At 39.3% G+C, this 24,438-nt stretch overlaps 2 protein-coding genes and 1 pseudogene across 3 annotated transcripts; 1 reads left to right on the top strand and 2 right to left on the bottom strand.

Moving 5' to 3' along the window:
* Positions 1-235: 235 nt before the first annotated feature.
* Positions 236-2,099, bottom strand: LOC134383416 (deoxycytidylate deaminase-like; annotated as a pseudogene).
* A 164-nt stretch (positions 2,100-2,263) lies between these two features.
* On the bottom strand, positions 2,264-12,082 carry ATP5PB (ATP synthase peripheral stalk-membrane subunit b). The gene is made up of 7 exons (XM_063104425.1): positions 11,947-12,082; positions 11,631-11,667; positions 8,918-9,063; positions 7,044-7,207; positions 6,528-6,653; positions 3,959-4,138; positions 2,264-2,602 (listed from the first exon to the last, which is right to left on the bottom strand). The coding sequence occupies exons 1-7, from the start codon at positions 11,984-11,986 to the stop codon at positions 2,525-2,527; spliced, it is 771 nt and encodes a 256-aa protein (XP_062960495.1). The 5' UTR covers positions 11,987-12,082; the 3' UTR covers positions 2,264-2,524.
* Positions 12,083-12,230: 148 nt separating this feature from the next.
* Positions 12,231-20,934, top strand: WDR77 (WD repeat domain 77). 2 transcript variants are annotated; one of them, XM_063104423.1, is made up of 10 exons: positions 12,232-12,472; positions 12,720-12,905; positions 14,285-14,426; positions 14,709-14,758; positions 17,096-17,166; positions 17,302-17,356; positions 17,804-17,875; positions 18,450-18,558; positions 19,088-19,156; positions 19,812-20,934. In XM_063104423.1, the coding sequence occupies exons 1-10, from the start codon at positions 12,358-12,360 to the stop codon at positions 19,969-19,971; spliced, it is 1,029 nt and encodes a 342-aa protein (XP_062960493.1). In that variant the 5' UTR covers positions 12,232-12,357; the 3' UTR covers positions 19,972-20,934. The 2 variants fall into 2 exon arrangements, with proteins under 2 accessions (XP_062960494.1, XP_062960493.1); XM_063104424.1 differs by lacking the exon at positions 17,302-17,356 and having other exon boundaries at positions 12,231-12,472; positions 19,812-19,928.
* The last annotated feature ends 3,504 nt before the right edge of the window (positions 20,935-24,438 follow it).

The following is a 24,438-nucleotide window of genomic DNA, read 5'->3' as shown; positions in this document are numbered from 1 at the left end:
AGAGTTCCAACTAAAAATAGGAAGCCAAAACAACAAGGGGCTCCACTCCCAGAGAGATAATATACCACTACCCTGACACCCTTCTGCAGACACCAGCATCCCAGCAAACCAGGATACAAGAGGAGGTACCTTTACTCTGGTCCTGTGCAAAAGGCTATCTACAGGTTCTCTTATTTTAAACCCTAAGTGAATAGTTTAAACAAACGTAGATTCCTTGTGACAGAGGAGACAGTAGTGAAGATTTGAGGCTTTTTATTCTTTAGATATCTACTTTTGCTGTACTGGCTATTAAAAAGTTACATGTAACTTCAAGATGAAAGGCATTAGCAGCTTCTAAGAAGAGGATAATACCAATCTTCCGGAAATTTAATGAGATGTAATTCACAGAAGCTTTCGACTAGGTCTGCTGTTACCTGAATCAAAGTCAATGGCAATCTTGCTGCACTTTAGTGTGAATTTCCTGAATGTAACCCCAGTCATATCAAACGTGAGCCTTGCAGTTGTTGTCTCTTCACTATCACAGTATTTATCAGACATGAAGATAACTTCTTTTACGCCTGCCTGGATGATGAATTTACACATTCATTACACGGGAAGAAGGTGACATACACACTACAGCCTTTCATCATCCACGTTCTTGTTCATGATGGCATTTAGCTTGGCATGGCACATGTAAGGGTTATTTGGTATCCAGCTTATTCTCCACTGTCCTCCTCCAAGGCAACAGGTCATCACTGCACCCATTTGGCATTCCATTGTACCTGATCCTGACAATCTTGTTTTCTGTATTCACAATGCAGGGGCTGACCTAGGAATTTGGATCTTTGCTTCTCTGTGCTGATAAGGCCACTGCCATGAAATACTCAGGCCATTCCAAATAGTTATCCAGTCATTTTTGCAGGAAACTTCAGTCATGTTCTGTTCACATGGCTGGCCCCCTCCCATCCTATGGTCCTAGGTCTGAGGGCCTGCCTGCTTCTTGTCCCTACTGCCCCATCAATACATATTGACCCAAATAATTGTTACATAAATTAAAATCTTAGGAAGTCAATGAAAATAGCAATTACCCTTATGACACAAATTTTTTAATATTTCCTATTATTTAAGTTGCCCATTTGAGTACAGTCATGAGAGAATTAAATGCAGACAAACTTAATGCAGGAAGAATTTTCTGATTTATATGCTGGATTCTTTCTTCCTTCAATTTTTTTTTATTGTAGTAAACTATACATACCATAAAATTTACCATCTTAACCATCAGGTGTACATTTCAGTGGTATTAAATACTTTCATAATGTGCAACCATTTCCACTATCCATTTTCCTAACTCATCTTGTAAAGCCGAAACTCTATACCCATGAAACAATAATTCTTCATACTCCCCTCCCCCCAGCCCTGGAAACCTCTTCTTCTTTCTGTCTCTATGATTTTGACTATAAGTGCCTCACACAAGTGGAATTATACCGTATTTGTCTTTTTTTGTGACTGGCTTATTTTAGTCAGCACAGTCCTTATGGTTAATCCATGCCATAGAAGGTGTCATAATTTCCTTTCTTTTTAAAGCCAAATAATATTCCATTGTATGGACACGTCACATTTTGCTTATCCATTCATCTGTCGATGGACATTTGGGCTGCTTCCTTGTTTTAGCTATTGTGAATAATGCTGCTGTGAACATGGTGTCAAGACCCTGCTTTCAATTCTTTTGAGTATACACCAAGAAGGGGAATTGATAGATCATGGTAATTCTATTTTTAATTTTTTGAGGAATCACCACACTGTTTTCCACAGTGGCTATCCCATTTTATATTTCCACCAACAGTGTACAAGGGTTCCAAATTTCTCCATATTCTCACCAACACTTATCTTCTGTGTTTTTAATAATTACCTGTTGGATTCCTGAGAGTGATTTTACGACACATCGAGTCAATAATATTTTCTACAGGCATACTACTAAAATGATAATAAAGTCAATAAAATGATTTGATATATTACATTTCCTTTAGTTATTTTAAGAGAACTGAAAAGCTTTAAATTTCCCATAACCTATCAGTTTAGCTAGAAATAGCTCACCACTGAATGGTCTCATAAACACGATACAGTTCAATGACATCTTTCACTTTTACCCATATGACAAAATGTTATATGTTAAAATATGCTAAAATATTTCAGAAAATTATGCAACTTGAAAAACCCGTTTCAATTGTCACTTTACTGCAAGATGGTAGAATTAATTACAAATTTAAACTATAACTCGGTAATCTTTAGTCAGGTAGGAAGTTTTAATAAAAGAAAACTGCTTACTCAAAAGTGATTGTGGAACACCTCAAAAAGCAGAGAAAGAAGGTCCAGAACATCTGACTGGCCAGTAGATCTCATTCTCTTACTATATGAAACTGAAACTTCATTTTTAGGACAGGTAAACTAACTCCAGTAGACAGCAATACAGAAAGATTTTGTCACATAGACTAGTTTCCATTTAGTCATCAACTGCTTCTAGCTGTCTCAATTGGGATAGATACATTTACATAACTGGCTGTGCTTGAACCTTCTTTGAGAGCAGCTTTAGATCGGCAATGCACTTGGCAATTGTCTCCTTTTCCTGTGATGAGGAAAGAGAAATCTGGTTAGACCTTTCCAAAACATGGAAGGGTATAAATACCATAATTCTAAAGGACACCTCCTACAAGACCAGAACCTCAAGATTACTGGCTTAGTATGAGAATACTAGAATGGTTCAAAAGTAAACTTAATTATTTAACATAGGTAGATACAATTTATTTTAAGCAAATTCAGGTAGTTACTTAAAATTCCCTGGTTCACAGCTTTTATGAGTGAAAATTCTGTACAGAATTTGAGGCCACATACTCCTATAACCATCTCCACTGATATTGGCTTGTACAGCTAACAGCTTCTTGAAAAAGACCAATCCAACACAAACATTAGTAATATTGAAATGTTAATAAAGAATGAGTCTCTTTTCTATATTTTTAATATAAAAAAATACTTTATACTTTTAGTATAGAAAAATTTTAGTCTCCTTCCTATACTTTTCTTATATTTTCTAAATTTCTTAAATAAGCATGTATATTACTTTTGCGTAAAAGGCAGTTTATTAAAAAAAATAATAAGGGCCGGCCCATGGCTCACTTGGAAGAATGTGGTACTGATAACACCAAGGCTAAGGGGTTTGGATCCCTATATAGGGATGGCCAGTTCACTCACTTTGGAGAGCATGGTGCTGACAACACCAAGTCAAGGGTTAAGATCCCTTTACTGGTCATCTTTATAAAAAAATAAATAAATAAAAATAAAAATAAAAACAATCCCTCAAACTTTGATAGACCCTGTTTTTCTAATCCGGTATAGTTTATGCAGAAAATGATCAGAAATGCCGACATATTCTATATGTCTGGGAAAGAAGAAATCAAGTCATAAATAAATAAAGAATAGAAATGAAAGAAAAAAAAAAAGAAATCTATTATTTAAACAAATAATAGAAAACATTTCTGTTCAAGACAGATGAATTAAGCAGCTGAGAAGAGGAAACAGAACAGAAATCATGGAATCAGGAAATAGAAGGGACTTAGAAGTAGCCTTGTCTAGTCTGTATGTTCTACAGAGAATTAAATTAAGTATGTTGGTTAATGCTATCAAGATGATGGACCTTGAACACAGGCTATCTACAACCAGTGTTCCCAATGACATTTCCACTGGTTTTTTTTTTTTTTTTTTTTTTTTGGTGATAGACCCTTTGGTAACTAAACCTTGAGGAAAGAGAAAAGTCCTCATGGCAGTTGTGCATCACCTTCTAGGGTGTCACTATCCAGAAAAATAACCCTGCTGTTTCTAGGCTAAAGACTCCTTGCCAGCTGTTCCTGCCTTAACAAAACATCAGTAGACGCTTGTCAGAGATAGTGGCACAATCCCAGAAGGTATAAAATAAAACATCATGTACCTGCTGTGCAGAGATGCTCTGCACCACGTGCTTCTCCACCCAGTTTATCATGTGCTCCTGTTCCTTCCGACGCATCATATTCTGCACAGAGATGTGATAGTCCAAGCGATTCTTTACCTCCTTATATACTCTATGTAGCCGTTCCCGGTAAGTAACCTCCAAGGCCATAGCAATGTTATTCTGAGGCAAAAGTAAGAAATGATGACTATTGCTTGCATATTTGAAGGAATACTTCCCTGCTGAGAATTCTTCCAGTTAGAATGCCCCACTACTCTCTTGTATTTTATGTAAAATTCTTTTATTTAACACAAATAGGTAACATGCACGTAGTAAAAAATTATAACAGCAACAGTAAAAATATACCTAAAAGCATATGCAGCAAAAACTGAGTCTCCTCTAGCCCTGCCATAGCCCACCATTATCCTGTATTTCTTGTATTCTCCCAGAAATATTTGACAAACAAAACATAAGTATATATGCACACATACCCACAACTTTTATTAATTATGACATGCAAACTCACCTCAGTTTTTAAAAAGTTACATTGGATTCCACCATACTGGTGTTCCATAATTCACTTAACCAAGCTCTATTAATAGATTAGATTGCTTCCAATTTTATCTACTGCAAATAATATTGCAGACACTGTGTATTTGTTTTTGTACTTATGTATAAATATCTGCTGGGTCAACTAGCTAACATTTGTTGAGTACCTATCATGTTCTAAAACTCTTGTGTGTTAATTCAGTTAAATCTTATAACCACACCATGGGATAGTTATTACTGTTATACACATTTTAACTGAGGCAGAAGTTAAGAAACTTGCCCAAGATTACAGAGCTAATAAATTATGAAGCCAAGATCTGAGTATAGGTAGTAAAGCCACAAAGCCCATGCTCTTAAAGATCTCTATTTGACTAGCCAGTGACAGGCAACTCAAACCAATGTGCACAAAAATGAAGTCTATTTGCAGCAAGGCAGTCAGTGATCCCTCAAAACTTAAATGAGATGATATTCCTCTGCTTAAAAGCCTCCAGTGATTTTGTCATTCAGAGTACAAGTCAAAGTACTTACAGAAGCCTATAAGACTTTACATATTATAATTCTCCCTTCCTTTTATTCTCCCTCTCAGCACTTCAGCTATGTTGGACTCCTTTTTCCTTGACTATACCAACCAAACTTCCAGGTTTAGGCCCTTGTAATTGTTCTTCTCTCTGCCTGAAACACTTTATCTCCAGACATCTACATAAGCTTGCACCATCAGTTCTTTCAGTTCCTGCTCAAATATCACATCAGAGGCCTTTCTTGACTGCCTTATGACTCTGTTCTCCCGCAATCTCATCTTCTTTAATACTAGTTTACTGTTCTACCTAGCATTTATTAACTGTTGACACTCACATTTGCTCAATTATTTATTTTCTGTACTTCTCTCAATGCCTGGCTAGGAAGTAGACTCCATGAAGGCAGAAATGTCTGCTTCCAGCACCCTGCCTTGGATAGAGCATCTATATAGGAAGAACTCAAAATATATATTAAATAAATATTTCATAAATAAAAACTTAAATGACAATCCTTTGACTTTTATGAAAAGTACATATTCCAATTTGGTTAAAAGAAAAAAAGACAGAATTTAAGTTTGCATGCAATCACATGTGTATATAGTATGCATGTGGCAGGAAGCATTCTCCAGTTTTAGCCTAAATATTCATAGAAAGAGGCTTTAACATTTTCTGAGATTTTCAAACATTCATGTGCATAAGAGTCTTTAGGGATCCTGTTTAAGCGAATATAGATTCATGGATAGCCCCTAACAGAGGTTCTGATTCCACAGGTCTTGAATGGGTCCAAAAGCCTACACTGAAGATGACTCTGATGCAGGTAATACTGGGACTACACTGAGAAAAACTGGCCTAGATCCTTAATATTTCAAACACTTACTCTGTCTTAGCATCTCATCTTTCATTTCACAGGTGCTTCTATAATATGAATTTCAATATAAGAGCATCTCACTTTTAAATATTATGCATAAAGTACTAGGCTCAAATTAAGTAATAACAAAATATATGAACATGTTTCAAAAGATTGTTTTGGAAACTAAATATTTCAGAATTATGCTCTGACCATGGTAAAAAGATCTAATGCTATCTGAATTTGCTTTGTGAGTTTGAAATGTATGGTATCATATTTTCTTATAGCAAATATGTTAAGTAAGACTTTTTCATAGCAAGTGAGTGTGTAATATGTAGTATATATTTCACCTATGGCCTTCCTCAGTGCATACCATTTTTTAATCAGCTATAACTTAATGACAATTTCCTTTTATGTGGATCAAAAATGTGTTCTTTTATAGTATATTTCTAATTTTAGAATAATTCCAATTATTTTTCCACTTGATAGTTTCAAAATGTCTAAATAGCCATAATTGCCAATCCCTACACAAATCTTTTCTTTTCTAAATAAAAAAACATGCTCAATCTATTTAACCATTCCTCATAAGAGTTTTTAACTTTTTTTTTTTAATGGACACAAATAAGTGACTTCGTTTTCCTTAGAAACTTCTGAAACCTACCCTCTGGACATCAAAAAGGTAATGGCGCTTCTGAACCAGTGCCTGCTGTGACTTTTCCAAATCAATTGCATCCTGGATATGTTTGATAGAAGCCTGCTTCGTTGCTTCTAGTTTGGCAATTTTTTCCTGTGATTATGATATTGACAACAAAGATCAGTGAAAGTACCAACGGTAATAAAAACAGATTCATTTTATGCTTCCTCAAAGTACTTCATTTGTGAAGACACCCACAGACAAACATACACATGTAGGGAGAAATGTACAAATCCTTAAAAAGGATTGCCTATAACTATGCAATAGCTTGCCAAATGAATAAAACTATAAAAAATCTGTAGAATTTGGTAGATTTTTAAAAAATTATCTTGAATTAGTAATTAACATTAACACTTAAAACTGTAATCATTATAATTAGATTTCTATATGTTCCTCCTCCAACACTCATATCAAAAATATCACTAGATGGCCTTGATATTTCTGCTACAGTCTAAAATGGAAAATAAGGCTTATGATTCTTACCTCATTGAGTTTATCAGCAAATTCTCCAATAGAGGCACCATATTTTTTAGTTATATAGATAAATACTCCTATTACTGATATGCCAGTGAAGGTCTCTGCGGAAATCACATATATTTCTTTGGAGAGACAATACAAGATAAGCCCAGTTCCGAGCATGTAGGGTCCTAAAAGAAGAAAGTTATTTTATGAATGGATATGCTATGTCTAAAAGGGAGAAGATAGAAGTATACTTCTGTATTTGATCAGTTGAAGGCAAAGTTAAGTAATGATTTAAAATAATCAGATTCAAAGACAAAACACAAGGTTGGGAAGTAGTATGGGAGAGTTCAAAGAACAAAGATCTGGACTCAAGGAAATGTGTATCGTGATTCTACAACTTATAAGAAACTGAGCAATGTAAATAATCTCTGAACTTAGTTTCCTTATCTGTAAAATGGGAATAGTACCTTCTTCATAGCATTGATAAAACTGAGAAATAATGTATGTAAGGTACCTAGCACAAGAGCTCAACAAACAGGAACTATTCTACAAAGATGTCATGTTATTTTCTGAAGTAATTTGTCCAGCAAAATATATTATTTATTGATGGGAATACTAGACAAGATAAAATGTATACACTCTTGCCTCTTTTTATTGAATAGCAACCTGACACAAGAAATAAGCAAAAAACAGCTATAAAGTAATATGTATGTAAAAGGATGAATTAAATATCAGTTTTCTCAACTCCTGTAGCACCTAATTATAAGGCTTCAAATATGGCTATTTTTTTCTTTAATCAGACCACGTGTTCTGAAAGGACACAAAACATGACTTGTAATTCTTTAGGATTTACCTCTGTGCCTCTTCACAAGATGTTCGGCAGGGACAGAGGAGGCTTTTAGGGCAGCATTTTACAGTGTTTCTGAGTACCAAAGGATATTAGGATGTATTATGAGAATAAAAGGGTTACAAATTCAAATACATTTTACCCAGAGTTTCCCATACAAAGTTTCAACAGTTTTTTTGTTTTTAAAATTGCCTTTAATATATAAATTTTAAATGTGGGTTTGCAAGAAAGGCCTATCATATGTAACATTTTAATCACTTAATCTGAGGACATTCACGTTTCTTGCAATTTCAGTTAGGGAAATGCTACTTTAGGCTACTCCAGGATTAAAAAAATCTTTGGTTTCCAGTGTTCCACGGTCATAGCAGTATTTGGGTAAAGCAAGAAAAGCAGTATGTGTAGTAGTAGAAAGAACCCTAAACTTAATCAGAGGACCTACATTCAAATCCAGCTCAGTCACTAAAGAGATAACACAATCTCAGTACATTATTTGTTTTCTACTTCTTCTGGATGATAAAAATGTCTTCATAGGACAGTTGCAAGGATTAAATAACATAAGTGAAAACATATTGCATTACGAAAATGCAAGGCTTTGAAACAGTTTATACCTTTCCAAAAGGAGAAAAACTGGACAAAGATAGTCTAATTTCTGTCTTCATGTGTATGCATACATAATTTAATGACATCTATTGATTTACCTGGCTTTATTTTTATCTATAGCTCTTTTCATTATCCAACAATACATTATACAGTTATTCATTTCTTTATTGTCTATCCTATAGTAGAATGTATGTTCTATAATGGCAGGTACAGTTCACCACTATATGCCTGGCATAGAACAGGCATTCAAAAAATTTGGTATATCAACAAATAGAAACAATGCTACAAAATTAAGTTAAAATTCCAAGTAAATTTATACCAAAGACAAGTTAGAGCAACTAAATCAATTGTTTTATTGAATCACCTTCACAATATCCTTTTAAAAACAGCTGACTTGGTATTAGTGGGACCATCCGTACATACTATCAAAGACTAGGCAAATGCTCACCTGTTACACCAGTTTTAGGATAAAGGAACTGGAAGAATTCCTCAGGGATCAGTCCAAAACGAACTTTTCCTCCATATTCAGGAAGAGGTGGTAGAGGGGCACGACTTGGCTGTCCTGTGTGAAAGATCCTTGTTGCCTGCAATACCCTACAGGTAGCAATTGTACAAATTTAAAGCCTATTCTTTAATGAGAATTCAATGTATGAAAAATTAGCAGAAACAATGAATGGGAATAAGGATTGAGACAGTTTCCTACTAATTATGATAATGGAAAGATAATGGACTAGGAATAGGAAGGTTAGAGTCCAATAATTAACTGTGACAGGGCAATGACTTAATCACAGACACTTAAATCTGTATGTACCCTTCTACCCAATACTGAAATCCCTTCTATAAGGCTCATAGATCTTCTCTCTAGCACTTTGTGTGTCTATTATTATTGAAATAGAGAAAAACATGGACTCTGCAGCAGTGGTATCAACCAAAAATGTCTCCAGACGTTGCCAAAAGTCCCTTAGAGGGCAAAATTGCCCCAGATTGAGAACCACTGATTTAAATTACAACTCTAGACAACCCACTTTAGGCTGACGCAAATCTCCCCAATTGGTTATCTTAGTTCAAGCCCTCATCTCTTGCTTAAACTACTTTAACAATTCGAAACCTAGTCTCTCTGCTTCTTTTCTCACATTACTGCCAATGTTTATAAAATGAAAATTAAACTTCTCTCCCGCCTAAAGAAAACAATCTACTTAATATAGCATACACAGTCTAGTACCTGTCAAATTTTATAACCTCATCTCCCTTCATTCTCCTACCCTCCTGCCATATTGAACTACTTACAAGTCTCAAAAACAAACAAACAAAAAAACAAAAACAAAAACTTGCCTTATGCTGCTCCTTCTGCCTGGTATGCCCTTCATACCATGACTTCATGCCAATGACTGCCAAGCCCAAGCAGCCTTCAGAACAACTCAAGCACATTCTTTATAAAGGTCTCCCCAATCTTGGGCTAACAATCATTCATTTAATCAACAAAACATCTACTGACTTTCTACTTAGGCAAGGCACTGGGAACTTAGCAATGAACAAAGTCCCAGCCTTTGACATCAAGTGTGTATGTGGGAAGTATGGATGTGTATGTACATATACAATTTCAGGCAGTTGCTGTACTATAAAGAAAAATGGAGCAAGGTAAGGGTATAGGGAGGAATGGAGTGGGGAAAGGCTTTTTTGGTAGGAGGTTAGATGACATTTGAGTCAATGACCAGGGGAAAAGAGAGAAGAGCAAGCAGAAAGATCCTGAGGCAAGAATGAGCTTGGGAGTTTTCAGAGGAACAGCAAGTCCAATATAGTTGGAGAATGAGCTAAAAAGAGATCAGAAGGAGATGAAATCAAGAAGTAGGATGGGATCAATTCATGGTGGGCCTCTGGGTTATGCTAAGATTGGATTTAATTTGAAGTGGGATGAAGAACTTTGGAAGATTTCAGGTGGGGGATTGACATAATCCCTCTGACTACTGTGACAATGGGCTAAAATGGGACAAGAATAGAGATGCAAGGAGACTAGTTAAGAGACTACTGAAATAGCCTAGGTGAAAGTTGATGGTGGTTCATATATCAGCAGTAGTGGGAGTGGAAGAAGTGGTCAGAGTCCAGATTTTATCTGGAGGAAAAGCCTTGCTGATATACTAGATATGGAGTGTAAAAGAAAATCAAAGATATTCTTTGTATCTTGTATTTATAGTTATTTTATTTATTATCTGTATTACTATTATTTGTTTACATGTATGGAGTCCTTTTTCTCTGATAAGTTAGAAGCAGTCAATTATAGCCTCACTTTACTGCATGCAGAAGACTTAATTACAGATATATTAAACTCACTTTTTCAAGCCACAGGTTACCAAACTTTGCAAGCTTTAAGACTCAGTTTGGAAGCAATAAGAGAAATCTCAAAGAAAATTGACATGTTTTATGAAATAATTTTAATAGTAATAGCTGCTAACATTTACTAAGCACACTCTATGTATCAAGCACTGTTTTTAGCGTTTCACAAGAATTAAGCCTCTTAACTCTCATAACCTGTAATGTACAATTATCTCTATTTTGCGGATGAGGGAACTGAGGTCACAGAGCTAGTAAGTGTAGCCAGGTGTACCCTGTTCTAAGCTTTGGAGCCCTCACTCTAACCCATTACTCTATAGCTGCTTCTCCTCCTGGACTTTGTGAGGTCCATGAAGGCAGGTATTTAGCCTTACTCATTTTTGTATTCTTGGTTATCTGGGTGGCAAGATAAACATTTACTGAATCAGTGAATAATTTCCCTAACTCATAATCTGGCAGTAAAAACTAGGAATCTGGGACTGAAAACAACATGGCTTCACTGTTTTACCTAACAAAATTTGTTCCTGGGTACGTAATCTAGTAACTCAGATTGGGCTGTTTAGCGGAAGGTCATAGGGAAAGGGGTGGGGCCTAGAAGACACCAAACCCAGTGTCTAGTTAGAACACATTATTTATCCTCTTAAAGTCTTTGCCATTAGGTGATTTGAGGACGCCCCAGGCAGTTACAGGAACAAGTGTGTGAATAAGACCTTAAGAGTCCAAAATTACCTGAAGAAGGTAATTTCTGGCTTAAAGCTCAGAGGAGGAAACCAAGAAATGAGACGAGGTGATAAAACAAGGACAAAGGGGAGTATTATACTCCTCATGCTTACCCTGGACCTAGGAAGGCTGCGTTCTTCAGAGACGGCGCTGCAGATACACAAGGCGCGGGTCAGCAAAGTCAAGGTGAAATCTAGTGTGCCCCTTCCTCGGTCCCCGCGAGGCCTGATCACTAAAGCCATGCACCCCTCTTTGCCGTCCCCCCCGAGGCCCCGCTCCCTTTTGAGCGGCGCTGATCACTCCCCAGTCGGGCCCAAAGACTTGCTGCGCCTCTCTTCACTCCCTTTCGCCGCCCCCCGCCCCGTGATCTCCTAGACTCGCTTCTTTCCAATTACGCTGATAGCTCAGACCAGGGTCAACATTCCTCACCCACTGTGGTGGCGGCAGAAAGAACCACCCGGGATAGCATGGTCAGAGAAGGTCCAGGTAGCGGACTCAAAAGTCCCTGTGACCCCAACCGGAGAACCTGTCAGGGCAGTAGCAAGATGGCCGCTCACAAGTCTCGTGAGAAGACAACTTCATGCCCTCTTTTCCTTCAACTATCGTCTAGAGATTTTTTTTTCTCGCGAGAAGAGACATAGAGTGCTGAGAACTTGTTGCCGGGGGGCGGCAGCTGGCAAGGGGGATGAAAGCGTAGAAGCAATTCTCGCGAGAAGTATAGTTGCTGTCTCCTCCGGAGAGGGGCAGAGGCTCGGAGGTGCACCACGTGGGGATTGTCGCCGGAGCTGAATCTCGGGCCGGCGTCCGCTTTGGGTCTAGGTTGGAATTGGAACCGTGGAGATGCGGAAGGAAATCCCGACCCCCTTTGTACCCCTGGCGGCCCGCGAGTGGAACCTTCCCCCCAATGCACCCGCCTGTATGGAACGGCAGTTGGAGGCTGCGCGGTACCGGTCTGGTGAGTCGATATCCCCGGCCTGGGAGCTCCCTCACCCCGGCCCGGGGCGCCCCTCCCCGGGACTGACCCTTTGATCCGCCCTCGCCCCGCATGCCATCTGCCCCCTACCTCGCGTTGCTGACCTGTCCCCAATCCTGCCCCGGGTTCCTGAGCTCAGAACCAGACTCGGCCGGGTGCTGGACTGTGCGGTCACCATGGAGACGAGCCCTTCCACCCCTCACGCGCTGACAGCTCGTACTCCCCGTAGATGGGGCGCTTCTGCTCGGGGCCTCCAGCCTGAGTGGTCGCTGCTGGGCCGGCTCCCTATGGCTTTTCAAGGACCCTTGTGCCGCCCCCAACGAAGGCTTCTGCTCCGCCGGAGTCCAGACGGAGGCCGGAGTAGCTGACCTCACTTGGGTGGGCGACAGAGGTATCCTAGTGGCTTCGGATTCAGGTGAGTCGCTTTCCTTTCCCCTCATACTCCTGGGTGGAATGGAGGCTTGGGGTACAGTCCTTAATGTCTCATAGTCAGTGCTTGGAGGAAGCTGACAGAGTTGGCCGCAAACGCAAACTCTTGTGTAGGTGGGAAATAGCTTTTCCAAGATTCTAAATTGCCTTGTGGGATTTCCTATACAAATTCATAAAAAAATTAAGATATGAATTGGAGCAGTTTTTCTTCTTTGTAACCTCTCCTCTAAACCCCGCGGTCCAGAGCAAGTATAATTTTGATTTTAAAGATGATGCTGAGGCCATTCTGAGCTACCTGTCTTTTTCCATTTTTTCCTGTTTTCTTCTTAAATTAAATGTCTTCATTCTGCTTTCTTTGTTTTGAATGTCAGACTCAGCAGTGGAAACTTTGGTATTAAAAACAAAAATAAGAATTAGAGCCTGGCCAGTTAGCTTAGTTGATTAGAGCATGGCCTTGTAACACCAAGGTCAAGAGTTGGGTACCAAAGTCAAGAGTTGTGTTCTCTTTACCCGCCAGCTGGCTCCCCCGCCTCCCCCCAAAAAAGGAAATTGGCAGTCATTGCATGGAAGTTTAAAAGTGGGATGTTAGGGGCCGGCCCGTGGCTCACTTGGGAGAGTGTGGTACTGATAACACCAAGACCACGGGTTCGGATCCCATATAGGGATGGCCAGTTAGCTCACTGGGTGAGCGTGGTGTTGACAACACCAAGTCAAGGGTGAAGATCCACTTACTGGTCATCTTTAAAAAAAAAAAATTAAAAAAAAAATAAATAAAAGTGGGATGTTAAAGATTGAGACACTCTGACACTTGAGCTTGAACACTACATATTAAAGACAGCTTTTGGGGGTTTTCTGTACTTAGCCAGTCACTGTGTAAGACATTCAGTTATTCAACATATGTAAGACTCTGGAAGACATTTATTCAAGTAGTTCAGCAAATGTTTATTAGTGTCCAAATAATTAGGAAGGGTTAATATCCCTGGGCTGTATGCTGTTTAGACAGTTGTGGAGACTTCATCCTTGTCCCATGTGAATTGATTTTCCAATGTTCTCTCACTGGAAGCAGAATAATGGCATTTACAGGCTGTTCCAACTTTCCCTGTCTTTTGCTAGGAGCTTTCCCCACTTAGTTGTCTGGGCTGTTATTAACAAACAAGTAATGCAGCATAAAACCAAATGGTTTGAAAGTTAGCTAAATCCTCTAATGATGTGGACTTTGCTATTACAGGAATAAATTGTTTTGTTAGTTTAGTGACAGTGACTACTTGAGTCCCAGTGGTGAGTTACTGTCTTGGTAAAATCCAAGTTCATGTTTGCCTTACCCACCCCCCCCCACCTCACCCTACCCTACCCTACCCTGAACAGGTGCTGTTGAATTGTGGGAGCTGGATGAGAATGAGACACTTATTGTCAGCAAGTTCTGCAAGTATGAGCATGATGACATCGTGTCTACAGTCAGTGTCCTGAGCTCTGGAACACAAGCTGTCAGTGGTAGCAAAGACTTCTGGTGGGTCCTTGTTATCATCATTCCTGCTGTTAGGCCTCCTTTGGGTATCATTACTATCCTGTTAACCTCTAGGCCCATTATAACATCACAGTGAATAATTATAGCATGTCTATAAGATTTCCATAGAGATTTTGCAATCCATTGTAAATAGATCATAGCAAGAGTCCAGAAGGCAAAGACATGGGACATACTGGTTAAAGGAAGTTCTTGTTTGAACACGTTTTTATGTTGATAGTGTAGTTAAGTGTCTGTTAAGGTTGTCTGTTTCCTTTTGCTTCTTAGCATCAAGGTTTGGGATCTTGCTCAGCAGATGGTGCTGAATTCATATCGAGGTGAGTATTCCTTCCTTTTTCAGTCTTGGCCTTAGCTTTTTTGTTTTTATTCTCCCCTTTGGGCTCTTCAAACTTTGCTTGGGTGTTAGGAGCAGCAGTTCCATGTTCTCCTGCTTTATACTTTCCTTCCAAAACTGTAGTTAAGCTCTAATATCTACCCCTTGTTTTTTTTCTGTCAATTTCCCTATCTCTATTGATGGCTTTTCCATGTTCTCAGCTACAGAGGGCTCAAACTCTCACTTCTCTTTCACTCCTTCTGCTTTCCCACTGTTAGTTGGTCTCCAAGTTCTTCCGAGTCTTTTTCCATTTGGTTGATCAGCTTCCTGTCTGTTTCTTATGCCCCCATTTACTTTCATGCTTTACCTCTCTCACATGATGTTGACTTTCATCTCTTCACTTATAAGTTTTGGCTCTTTAGGTCATTCATTGGTTTCTTATGGCTTGCAGATTAAAATCCTGTTTTCTTATGGTATTCAAGCCCTTTTACTGTCATTACTCATTCAAGCATATGTGCTAATTTAACCCAATTACAGTAGGTCCTTGACATTCTTGGGGGATAAATATTGAATGTTAGCAGTTAACTTTATTTTGGGAGCCATTCTTCATGGAGGTAATGTCTAGAGTCCTAATGGATGTGTGGATATGAAATTTAGATGCTGGGTGATCGCTGTGGTTCTCTTAATGGCCAAATGCCTTTCTTGCCATTTCTAACTTCAAAGTGCATGTTTTAATTATGTGCCAGAGCAAAACAACTCATACATATCCTTAACCTTCAGGGTCACTTGCACATAGTCCAACAATAATGTCAAAATGCCAGTGCCTGAAGTCTATTACACTTGCCTTTTATTTCTTAGACATAAAATGTGCTTTCCTGGCTAACTCTTCAGCACTTCTCTCTTTCAGGCTTTTTCCTTAGTTCTTTGTGTTTGTGTCTTATTTCCCTCACTGAATTTGAAATCCTTTGAAGGTAGAGGAACCATGTATTCTTCATCTTTTGTATACCACCATGGTGCTTTTCCCAGAATTTTGCTTTTTTCAGCTAAGCAATAAATTCCTTTTCTGACTTATCATCCTGTTGGCTTTCTATGGATTCTCGGGCTAGGAAAGAGTTGTGGAAGGCCGTTTAATCCTATCCTTCTGCCTCAGGGCAGGGCTACATTCATACTAGCGGAAAGCCTACTAAAATGACTTTAGAGAAGATGGGTTCCACAGCCTCTAATTAAATGTAGCAATGATCTTCAAAATGTTTTACATATAGATCTTTTAAAAGCATTTTGATGGTAATGCCAAGGTCACGGGTTCAAACAATCCCCGTACCAGCTAGCTGCCAAAACAAAACAAAACAAAACAAAAAAGTATTTTGAAAAAACTGTACCTCTCATATATTCTTAAATTGCTATCTAAAAGATTTTATATTTAAGTAGTTGAACGGGAGGTAATTTCTGGCATATCCTTTATTATACAGTTATTTCAAGTATATGTTTGTCAAGATTTTGGATTTGCAGATTAAGCCCATTTAATTTATGCAAAATGTCTACCAAACACCTTAACTGGTAAAAACCAATTTGCATTGTTAAGCGAGTTGGCCGAATTAGACTTAACTTTCTGCCGGAAAAAGTCTGACTTTATTTTTAAATTCAGATAAACTTGTTAGATGTGTCCTGACGACACCGTCTATCATATTTTTCAGTTCTCGTTATTAGACAGAAACAGAGATAAATCACACACTTATGTGTGTGGAATGACTGAAACAGGGTCAGTCCTCCTCACTCAATTTTACACAGATGCTCTTTCTTTTGCTCTTTGGCTCTTATAGAAAAAGCCCCTTTCTCCTTAATTTGGAACCCTCAGATTTTTACACCCTTGAGAATTGTATTATGGAAAGATTTGGTATGGGTGAGAGGTATGTGTTCCCTCTATAACATGGGAGAAGAGTGATTATGAAAGTAGAGGCAGGTCAACATCAATAACCAGAACTCCCTTGCAAGTTTCTGTATGCTGCTTGGAGGTATGAAAACTGCTGTTCTAGAACTATTTAGCCCCTATATCTGGAATGTCTTAATTGTAAATTCCTTCACTATTCTTACTAAGCCCCTAATTTCTCCTTTATTGTCTTTACTAGTTCTTTTTTTCTGAAGCCTTTTCAGGTTTTATAACCTCATCAGCCTTTCTTCTTAGGTTTTGTCTAATCCATAGTTTCAGACAAAATTTATTAAATTGCATCACGAGACTAGGCCTGTTTCTCACACTCTCCCTCCTGTCCCTTGATTGTATCTGGGCTTGCCTTCGTGTATTGCCTTCAGCTTCTTTATGACATTTCTCCTCCTCTCTTTACAGCTCATGCTGGGCAGGTCACCTGTGTTGCTGCCTCTCCCTACCAGGACTACATGTTTCTCTCATGTGGTGAGGTGAGATACAGCCTCTTCTCCTTCCCTAACCACACCTTGACCCTCTGTAGGACATAGCCTCTGGTATGGAGAACTTCTGGCCAGCAGCTCCTCTTTTGGATTGTGAAATCCTTTTTCTGATCCTCCTTCTTTTAGGACAGTAGAATTTTACTCTGGGATACACGCTGTCCCAAGCCAGCATCACAGATGGGTGAGTCTGAGAGCCAGTGGTGGGAGGGTAGTACTAGGAATCCACCTGTAAAAGGCTTTCTTTGTCCAGAGTCAAAGCAAATTTGCCAGATTACCAGTCACTAGGCATAAATGACATAACGTCCTTCCCACTGAGGCTCTGCTACCCTATTCTGTGCAATGAGTACCAAGAGAAAGGTCTGGTTCACAGGTGGGTGATTCACTTTGTTAGATGGGTGGACAGAGGGGCCAGAAGTATCTTCATGCCTTGTACTTGAAACTTGCTGTGATTTGTGTTCAGAAATGGCAGGAGGCTGATGATAAATAAATGTAGGTTGTGAGGGTAAAGGATAAGGACACTATTGCCTTAGTAGGGCTTGGGAAACCCTGATTGAGAGTAATTTCATTTGAGAAACTGCTTCTTCTGGGCTCTGACTGTTGTTCTAGACCCCTCTTCTCTCCTTTGCAGGCTGCAGTGCTTCTGGCTACCTTTCTACCTCACTGGCTTGGCATCCTCAGCAAAGTGAAGTCTTTGTCTTTGGTAAGGCAGCATGTCAAACTGCATATTGACTCTGGGAAGGGGGAGGATGAGAAAGAAAGAGCTAGCACTGTAGTGCACAAGGCTCTTCCTTCTCAGTTTCATCAGCACCTTTGGGAACTAAATGAATTATCCTAATGAGGGCTGGGGAGATGGGATGATTCAAAAGTAGTCTTAGTTTAGCTTTAGAGAACATAATGATTTTTTCCCTAGTGGATTTGATTCTTGATTGTTTGTTCGGGCTCCTGTATTCTGGGCATGGCTAGAAGTCAGTGAGCCATAAAGCAAGGTGATTGCTCTATAGGGAATTCTGTTCTACTGTGGGTAGGTGTGGCACTGTCACGGCAATGAGGCCATGCGTGTGGTGATATAGTTTGTGCTTAAAATAATAACTACTTCATCTGTTAATTTTCACAAACACCCAATGACTTATTGTTCCTACTTTTTAAAAGAGGAAACTGGTGCACAGAATGGTTAATTTGTCCAAGCCTGAAGAACTAGGATTCAAATCCAGGTCTGGTTGACCCCAAAGCACATGCTCTTAACCACCGTGACATGCTTCCTCTCTTTTCTGTAGGTGATGAAAATGGTACTGTCTCCCTTGTGGACACTAAGAATGCAAGCTGTGCCCTCAGCTCAGCTGTACACTCCCAGTGTGTCACTGGGCTGGTGTTCTCCCCACACAGGTACTGTTTGTTGTCATCAGGGGTTTGGTGGATATGAATGGGAACAGTGAGGGAGAATGTGTATGTTGGCAAAGCATTACCTGATTAGGTAGCTCCTTAAAGCAGACAGTGCTTTAGCTGAGGTTTCAGAATGTCAGAGATCTCTTAAGACTATAGTGCTTTCTTGGGTTGTACAGTCTCTGACTGAAAATGGCTGAAATGTGGTTTCATCCCTGCATAATACCCAAAATGATTAATATTGTGGGGTTGGAAGAGCCTGTGTTTCTGAGTTATTGCTGAAGCTCTAGAGAGGGACCAGATGGGGTGGTTAGTTGCCAGGATGATTGTCAATCCTGGCTTTGCTCCATTTTTCTCATTTTTCTTTGGGACTTGAAATGTGGACTTGAGTGGTAGCCATACCTTAACCAAAAGTGGGAAATAGGCTGCTTTCTCCTCTGGGTCAATTTTCAGTGGGAGTGAGGCCAGTCCTGTCAAGGTTTTGTCTTGGGATCCATGGGCTTTACCTTTTACATACTATTCCCTTTCTTAGCGTTCCCTTCCTGGCTTCTCTCAGTGAAGACTGCTCACTTGCTGTGCTGGACTCCAGCCTTTCCGAGGTGTAAGTGTGAAGTGGCATCCTGTGATCAGGAATCAGGGATGGGGAGCAGTGGTGGGTGGATGGCTGGGCCCTTTTTCTCTCCAGAAAAGGGCATTCATTGTCTCTTTGGAAGGAGAATTCTCCATCTGTATCTGAGGGGACTGGGTGATGGAAGCAGGCAGATCTTACTGTTTGCCTGTTCCTGGGGCTGATACACACCAGCTACAACCCTGGTAGAGGAGAAATATGGGTAGTGGATGGAATTTCTAAGTCTAGCATTCCAGCCCTCTCCCACAAGGGGGCAGTCTACCCTTTTCACATAAAGAACAGTGTATATGAAATGCAGTCTGCTATAGGGTAAAAGGCACCAGACAGAAGATCTGAATTGTGCTTCCCTCTTTGCCACGATTTGCTGCTTGATCCTGACCCATATCACTACCTCACTCTATCCACCATTTCTTCATCCATGAAAAATAGAGGACAGGATTGGATTATTGATGACATCCACCGTGGATAGCTATACTGCTGTCTTGGTGATGAGGTCATACAGATGGTGAAATGTGTATAACACACCAAAAAATGTGCCCCGGATGTGCGAGTTCTCTTTCTTCTGCAGGTCTGCTTTTTTTTCTTATCTCTACTATGCCCAAACTTTGCTTTTTTCTCTCTCTCATAGGTTTAGAAGCCGAGCCCACAGAGACTTTGTGAGAGATGCCACTTGGTCCCCACTCAATCACTCCCTTCTTACCACAGTGGGCTGGGACCATCAGGTCATCCACCATATGGTGGCCGCAGAACCTCTTCCAGCCCCAGGACCTGAGAGTGTTGCCGAGTAGACTGGATTTAAGACAAAGCAAATCTCCCATGAGTATTCACTCCTTGCTCCTACCTCCTCAGTCTGTGAGACAACACAGGAACTTTATATAGTATGTTGATATACTAGGTCTGTGCACTTAGCAGGTATTGTCTCTCAGCCTGAGGAAGGATATATTCTGGGATCCTGTAGTCAGAGGGAGGAAAAATTTTCATGAAAATGGGTATGTATGTGTGTCTGAATGTATGAGTGTGTGCATAGACCTATAATTTTTGGTGATGGGGGGAATAAAAAAAACCCATCTCACATCTTCCCCAAATACCACTCCCTCCCCACCAAAAGTTGACAAAAGGGTTTTATGCTTTCCATATAGCTGTCTGTGAGGATTGGCTATATCTGGGATGTAGGCATCCCTGGATTCTTGGAAGCACCTTTTATGCTACTCATAGAGATAGGAGCAACTTTATTTTTTTATAGAGTGTAATTAACCATTATCATTTGAAATACTTCCATTCGTAAAAACGCAACTCAGCTCACTTTGAGGACGAAGCAGGACACATTCAACACAGTTTTGCACAACTCCTTGCCATTAAACTGAATCAGAAACCCATTTTCTGGCTGAGGAAAAGATTTGACTGGTGCCTGTATAATGCCTTTTCCCTTCTCCCGACTCCGCAATGGTGTTGTGTATGTGAGAGATGAGTGTTTTTCTGTCCTAGGTACCACAGAGGAAAGTTTGGAGATGATACAGAGCTTAAAGTCATTTAGTTAAGTTAGAAAACTGACATAGACTGTTACAGAGAAATCTTTGCCACTTTCCCAACCCAGAAACAGCTTGGGGCCTGACCTCTCCTGCCTCTGGGCCCCTTTCTCTGGATATAGGAAGTGTGACTGCAGTATTTGCAGACTGCTAAGGTTTTTAAATCCAGCATCAGGAAGAGAATCAGAAATACTGGTTGGTGAAATAAAGAGTTTAGGTATTGTTGACCTGTCTTTTTTGATGCATGTGTGTTATGTGCAGTTGGACATACACTTTTGTTTCACTTAAGTGAGTCATCAGGGTGTTGGTATTATAGCCCATTGTTTTTCCTGTGCTTTCCCAGCCTCCCAAAGTACCTAGCTGGAACTTAAGGCATTTATTTATACATTGGGTAGGTAGAGTGGTTACTGCCAGTTAGAAATCATAAATCAATTTGTATTGAAACTAAATACAATCAATTATGTGTTTTTGAGCTTTGCAAGTTTAATTTAGGTAAAGTCACATTATGAAACTGGGGCACTTTGAAGGAATATGGGCAAAATGTTCTAAGTAAAGCTTCCATGCTTCACCCTTGCCAAGCATGAACTCTGTGTTCTCATGATTACCTTTAAGTAAAACGTGGGAATTTGTAGTCATGTAATCTCCCGGCTTGTGGTGGGGTGGGAGTAAAAGTCTTCCATTCTTAATTATAACTTCTTGAGAAAGAATAGGGTGGGTAGGTATAATCACTTAATTTCTCCTTCCCAGAGGTAAAAGCTTAAATTTTATTGTCACTTAGAGAAAGTAAGGCTGGGCATGAGGTGGATAGGAATTAAATTTGCATATCCCTTTTCCTCATGGAATTAAGAATGGTGTTGAAAAAACTCAGAGGAGATGAGAATCCTAGGAAATATGTGTCTCAGGGTGGTTAAAATAACATCAAAAAGGAAAGCATAGTTTTTGAAGTACCACGTTATCTTGCAAAAAATACTAGTTTGGGTGCAGATAGATCTGTGCCAACAAGAATAATTCACATCTATTAATAATTGCCACCAGGATATTTGTAAACCTAATCAAAATCACAGCAGGAATGATTAGCACAATTTTGTATGAATTTATGTTATAGAGAGCAAAGAAGATAGTAGAAGGTGACCTCAAAATAATCAGAAATGTAATATCACATGGGGTGATTTGCTAGGTCCTTGACTTGAGAATAGTTCCAGTAGAGTGAGCATGGACTTACTGATGACAGGTAGAAATGAGACCATTTTTTGTTTGTTTAAAAACATGAAACTTTCTGCATTTAATTTCACTGGTTAACACTGGAGTAAATCCATTTCCCTATCTTCATTATTCTTACCCTGAAATCCACTAACTCGACTCTCTGTATTTCACTTCTGACCTCTGGTCCACCAAGGTCAAGGAGGCTCACCCCTTGGGTATTGCTCAGAGCCACGAGGAATGCTGAAGAAGGCTTATGTACATTTTCAGGTGGCATCAGACTTTGGGCTGATTCCCAAGGTATTTCTCTTGCCTTACATGACAGTTTGGAGACTGGTTCCTTAATAAATACCTATACAGGCATTACCTACTGGTTCACTATCACATTATAGCAGCAAAAACACCCAAGCTATAACTGCTCTGGGCCTCCAGCTATGTTTCTTCTGGGCAGCATGTTAGGAAGGGCAAGAGATGGGGTGCGGGGGTGGGGGAGTTTCCCTATATTTTATTTATAAAATGAGTTTCAACATCAGAGGGCTCTGAAACTTTCTTGCCACATCTACACCTGAGAGTAAAGGGCTCCGATTTTTAAAAAGCAGATTCTTGTTGCATTTGGACAGCATGAGTAATGTGTCTCATATTTTCTTTGTATTTCAGTAGTTGTTTGTGTCTACAAATAAATGAGTATAGAGAAAGGATGAGTTCCAAAATATACTTACACAAGCATTTCCATAAGACATACACGAAGTGCTTTTATGTGTTCTGGGAAGCTTTAGAGCATCTAAGAAAGCAATATAAGTAGAAGAAGCTGAGAGAATTCATATCCAGTCATCATTTGTAGCAAGCTTCTTATTGCCAATCTGGGTCACCACACTGAACCCATCGTTAAAATCAGTTGTGCACCAACTTGATTTTATTTAGAAAAAGGGTAAGCAAGCTCTAGTCTCAATTTTGAGTGAATTAAAATTGCTCTCAAGAGCTTCAACGGACTAAATAATACAGTTTCAGAAAAGTAAACAAGGTAAGCAGATGATTGGACCAAAAACACATCTTGTTAAATTCTCTATGAAAAATAGGCAATGATGAAATTTTTCATTTTCATTACATGACGACAGGATTAGTGCAAGCCAGAGGTACTGAGGAAGGTGTGAGCATCTGGAAAGGAGGGGTTAACTTCTGATTTAATTTGTAGAAACATAATCTGTGATCCTACAATCTTTTATCATCTGGCATAATGTTTAATGTAGTCCTCTATTTACTGTGGAAACTCGCCTTGTCTCATAAATGTTCTGTAGCTTCAGTATAAAATGAATGGATTATCAAAATTCAAAAGATGAGTAAATAAAAGAGTTTAATCCCCAAACAACACCTTAAATTCTGATGGAAACCCAGCCACCAGAATGTCATTTGTTGAAGGTTCCTTCAGTAAATATACATATACAGTATTTCATGTGTCTCTGTGATGGTGGGGTACGAGATTCTGGTCAAGCATTTCACTTTGAGAGGCACCATGTTATAAGTAGTAGGAATTTCAGTTTCAAACTGAAATTTTCCACTCTGGTAGTAACTCATCTGGGGTCTTAGCTAAGTAATGAAGATTGTTTGGCTCAGAAAATGCACTTTACATGTGTGAGCTAAATTAGCTTCAGGTTCTACAATCTCTGCAATTTGTTTCTCACAGAAACCCTTTGACTAGAGTTAGGACGAATGTATGGCTGATGTATGGGACCCTTTAAGACCAACTTCAATTTGCTTGGCAGAGTTAGCATTAAAGCTGTCTTTAACCTGGACACCTGGAGGCTGGTGAGACAGGCTCTGCCTACCACCATCCTGTACCTGTGGTGGCAGACTCCTTGCTTCAGGACCAACTTGGGCTTCATTTGACTTTGTTTTTAAGTTGTTTTTTTAAAAAAAATTGTAAATATACATATCATAAAATTTACCATTTTAACCATTTTTAAGTGTACAATTCAGTAACATTAAGTTTATTCACATTGTTGTGCAACCATCATCACCATCCATCTCCAAAACTTATCATCTCAAACTGAACCTCTGTACTCGTTAGACAGTACCCCTCCCTTTCTCCCAGACTCTGGCAATCACCATTTTACTTGTGTCTCCATAAATCTGACTATTCTAAGTACCTCATATAAGTGGGATCATACAGTATTTGCCCTTTTGTGACTGGCTTATCGTTTGCTTTTATAAAGTGTTGACTTGTTCCTCAAAATGTGGCATATTGACCAGCAACATTGGTAAAATCTGGAACTTGTTAGAAGTACAGAATGTCCAAACATAGTAATTCAGAATTTACATTTTCAAAAGCTTCCCACTTGACTCATGCATATCAAAGTTTGAGAAGCACTGACTTAGATTACCTATTGAAAACTCCAGATGGGTTGGAAACCAGGCAGAGAAATCATCAGTCATTTAATAATGAGCAGCTATGGTGTATCAGAAGCTGTCAGACATTGCAGGGTTTGGTAGTGCTCAAGACTGATATGGTTATCCTGCCTTCAGCAGCTTAGT

The sequence above is a fragment of the Cynocephalus volans genome, chromosome 8, assembly GCF_027409185.1.
Source record: "Cynocephalus volans isolate mCynVol1 chromosome 8, mCynVol1.pri, whole genome shotgun sequence".
NCBI lineage: Eukaryota > Metazoa > Chordata > Mammalia > Dermoptera > Cynocephalidae > Cynocephalus > Cynocephalus volans.
The sequence above is the reverse complement of the archived record's forward strand: the minus strand, read 5'-3'. Positions and strand labels throughout refer to the sequence as shown.